This window comes from Fonticula alba (genome assembly GCF_000388065.1).
Source record: "Fonticula alba strain ATCC 38817 unplaced genomic scaffold supercont2.3, whole genome shotgun sequence".
Lineage (NCBI taxonomy): Eukaryota > Rotosphaerida > Fonticulaceae > Fonticula > Fonticula alba.
This window is the reverse complement of record NW_009242973.1, coordinates 317001-320517: the sequence shown is the minus strand read 5'-3', so window position 1 is coordinate 320517 and position 3517 is coordinate 317001. Positions and strand designations below refer to the sequence as shown.

General features: G+C 64.7%; 2 protein-coding genes and 2 non-coding genes across 4 annotated transcripts in view; 2 read left to right on the top strand and 2 right to left on the bottom strand.

Annotated features, from left to right (window-relative positions):
* H696_01883 (hypothetical protein) overlaps positions 1-551 on the top strand; it is a 2750-nt gene extending 2199 nt beyond the window's left edge. Inside the window, exon 6 of the mRNA XM_009495783.1 lies at positions 81-551. Coding sequence (XP_009494058.1) covers positions 81-406 — 326 coding nt within the window. The 3' untranslated portion in view covers positions 407-551. The remainder of the gene's footprint in view (positions 1-80) is intronic.
* Positions 552-888: 337 nt separating this feature from the next.
* Positions 889-960, top strand: H696_01882. The gene has a single exon. It is a non-coding gene; the product is annotated as a tRNA-Gln (tRNA).
* A 370-nt stretch (positions 961-1330) lies between these two features.
* Positions 1331-1402, bottom strand: H696_01881. The gene has a single exon. It is a non-coding gene; the product is annotated as a tRNA-Gln (tRNA).
* A 705-nt stretch (positions 1403-2107) lies between these two features.
* Positions 2108-3017, bottom strand: H696_01880 (hypothetical protein). The gene is made up of 3 exons (XM_009495782.1): positions 2766-3017; positions 2463-2547; positions 2108-2294 (listed from the first exon to the last, which is right to left on the bottom strand). Exons 1-3 carry the CDS (start codon positions 2903-2905, stop codon positions 2178-2180), a joined length of 342 nt encoding a protein of 113 aa, XP_009494057.1. The 5' UTR covers positions 2906-3017; the 3' UTR covers positions 2108-2177.
* Positions 3018-3517: the final 500 nt, after the last annotated feature.

The following is a 3517-nucleotide window of genomic DNA, read 5'->3' as shown; positions in this document are numbered from 1 at the left end:
CCCGCCGGCATTCTTCTGTGGGCCGTTGCCTTCGCTGACCTTCCCTCTTTCTCCCCCCCCCCCCCCTGGCTCGTGGGTAGCCATGGCCGGCAAGCGCGACCGCCTGCTGGAGATCCTGCGTGGCGTCGGCATGACGGCCTACTCGCCGCACGGGTCGTACTTCATCCTGGCCGACGTTCGGTCGTTGGCCGGGCGGGTGCCGGCCGAGGCGGACCCGCTGGGCGACCCGTATGCCTTCTGCCACTGGATGACCCGGGAGATCGGCGTGACGGCCATTCCCACCGGGAACTTCTACTCGCCGGAGCACCGGCACCTGGCGCAGGGGTTCATCCGGTTCTGCTTCTGCAAGACCGACGACATGATCGAGCAGGCCGGCGAGCGTTTGCAGCGCCTGGTGTCCATGTAAGGCAAGGGGGGAAAGACCGGCAGGCGGCTTTCCTGCCTCGCTGTCTGCTATGTTGCTTGGTTCTCCGTGCCGGGGCCGTGGGTCTGTCTGTTGTCCCTGCCGCCTGCACAGCCGCCGCACCCCACACTACACCCTCCCCCCCCCCCTCTCTCTCTCTGTCCTCGGGGCGGTGTTGTCGGGGAGGGGCCTTGGGGGAAGAGGGGTAGATAGCCGCAGAGGCTGAAACGGGGAGGGGGGGGGGGATGCCGGGTGGGGGGGGCATCATCGAGGCGCCCAGGGCATGGGATTCTTGCCCTGCCTCTTCCATACGCACACGCGCACGTGCACACGAGGCTGGGCACCTCTGACTGCCGGCCCCCGGTGAGCGGGCCCATGTCCGCGCAACTGCCCGAACGAGGGGGTAGGGGGCCGGCAGCCCCGGGACAATGGACCAACGGAAAGCAGGGATTTATAGCACACCGTGTGACTAGACACTACCATCCGGTTGAGTGGTGTAATGGTTATCACGGCAGACTCTGAATCTGTCAATCCGAGTTCGATTCTCGGCTCGACCTTTCTTTTTTGTCCCGGGCGCCGGCGCCGTACACCTTGCGGGGGGACACCGAGGCAAAAAGAAAAAAAAGAAACACAGGCACGAGAGAAGCGGGCGCGCGGGCGCGCGCGCCGCCAGAGGCCGGGTGGCGTGGCGCGGTACGTGGGGCAGCCGAGAAGGGGGGGGGAGGGGGAGGGCGGGGGGTGCGCATATGCGCACAGACTGGGCAAAAGGGCTATACCGGGAGGGAGACGGATGTCGGCATTTTGCCCATTGCTGAGGGGGCGGGCAGGAGAAAAAGCCCGCAGGACTCTGCTCTGCCCCGCCGATCCTCCTCTCCCCCCCCCCTGGGGCCTGGCAAAATGGACCTCTGGTGGCCAGGGCAAAAGTGAAGGTCGAGCCGAGAATCGAACTCGGATTGACAGATTCAGAGTCTGCCGTGATAACCATTACACCACTCAACCTGGAACCGTGAACATGAGGGACATAGTGGGGCATATATACCACCCTTAACCCAAGCACCGGCTTCGCCATTCCCCAACACCACGCCGAGTCAGATCCACAGTCTGGGCGCATTGGACTGCCTACCAACGTCGATAGCACCACAGAACCACAACACCATTCTCCGGGCGAGGGATCTGACAGCGCCTCACGACGTTCCCTCATTCCAGTCCTATTCTGCACAAGCTATCGGCGTGTGCGAATGGGCTAACGTCCTCAAAAATCAAGGGGGTTCGGTGCACGTACACGCCGGTTGACCGTCCCTCGCCCGCCTTTGTGCACCCGTCTGCCTGTGGAAAGAAGGAGGGTCCCCGCGCGCCGTCGCAGAGCCCGCCGGCGGAGAGCACCCCCAATACCGCCCTTGCGCGCGCCCTGGCACGCCGCTGGCCTGGGACCAGCCCCTGTGCCCGGAAACGCCGAGTTTGTCACATTGTTACCATCATTTGCTGTGAATCTTCCCCGATCCGAATTCCCCCTTCCCTCTCCCTTCCCCCAGTTATGTCAATGCAAAGAGGCGGCGGTCAGGGGCGTGGTCTATTGCTGTTGCGGTGGATCCCTGGGGGCGTGGGTATGTTTGGGTGGCGCAGATGTATATGTAGGTAGGGGAGAAGATGGGGGGCCTGAGAGAGAGAAAAAGATAGAGAAGGGCGGCCAGAGCGGATGATGCATATATATATATATATATATATATCCGTGGCTCGACCCGGTCGTGGTCCAGGTGCTGCTGAGCGGGGTCCATCAGAGGACCGGCTTGACGGACTCCTCCTTGAGCTCGCTCAGTTGGCCGATCTGCTCGTCGGACATCTTGTCCAGGGTGTTCATATCCAGGTGCGTGCCGACGCGGTGACGGTCGGCCTGTCGTGCCGGTGTGCGTGTGCGTGTGTGTGTGTGTGTGTGGGGGGGGGGGGGGGTCATCGGAGGCGTCAGATCCGGGCCGCGGCCGGCATAATCAGGAGAAGCCGTCGACGCCCACTGTTGCATGAGTGAGGCGCTGGCCGGTGCACCGGCGCGGTATGTGCGCACCTTCAGCTGAGACTCCAGCGAGATGAGGTAGTCCGTCCAGGCGGCCATGAAACCGGCCACATACTTCGGGTCGGCCTCCTTGTGTCTGAGATGATGATGATGATGATGATGATGATGATGGTGTGTGTGTGCGTGTGCAGATGCACCCCTCCACCCAGGAGGCGAGCAGGCGGATATGAGTCAGTATAAGGCCCGAGGATCTTTCTCCTGCAGGCTCCCCCACCTGGCTGCATGTAGAGAGACAGCAACGGGGGGGAGGGGGGGGGGCAGCATGTACGCCCCGGCTGGCAAGTCAAGGCGCACCGGCGGAATTCATCCCGGACATAGGCATTCCCGATGGCGGCCAAGTTCATCGGCAGGGCGCGGTGCGCGCGCAAGATCTGCCGGTACAAGGTCAAGGCCGGGAAGTTCTTCACCGCGCTGTTCAGGGCAGGGTGCGACATGGTTCAGGTGGAGAGTCGGGGCCGATCGGGACAAGGGGCGAGGGAGGGGCACGATCGCAGGAAAAAGGGGCGGGCGAGGGGCGATGTGACGGGAAGGGGGCGCAGAGGAGAGGGGTGTTGTCCCGCCGCCAGCTGGCCCGACGGCGGGGGGAGCTGGTGGCTTTTTTGGCGGGCACGCCCGTGTGCGTGTGTATGCAAGGCCGGGGGGGGGGGAGTCGTATGTCCGTGAGCGTGAAAGATCCCCGGCGATCGGCCCCCCGGGGGCATCGGCCCCGCGCCGTCGAGGGCGAGATCACGTCGCCATCACGGGCCGGCATCCATTGGCACCCGAGAGAAACGGCTAGCTTTTCGTGCCAGCGGGCGGCGGGGCCGGGTTCTCGCCTCCCGCGTACGTGCGCATGTGTGCGTGTACGCGCGCATCGACCTGCCTCCCCCTCCCATGGAATCGGCGACTGGGGGCCTGCCACGGGCCCGGCGCTTGCGCCGCGAGATCGACGGCCCCTCGTTCATGAGAAGCCCGCGCGGGACCATCCCCACCCGGGGCCACTCAACCCCTCTCTCCCCTTTTCCTGCTTCGCCTTCCCCGTCTCCTCCTTGCCTCCCCCCCCCCCC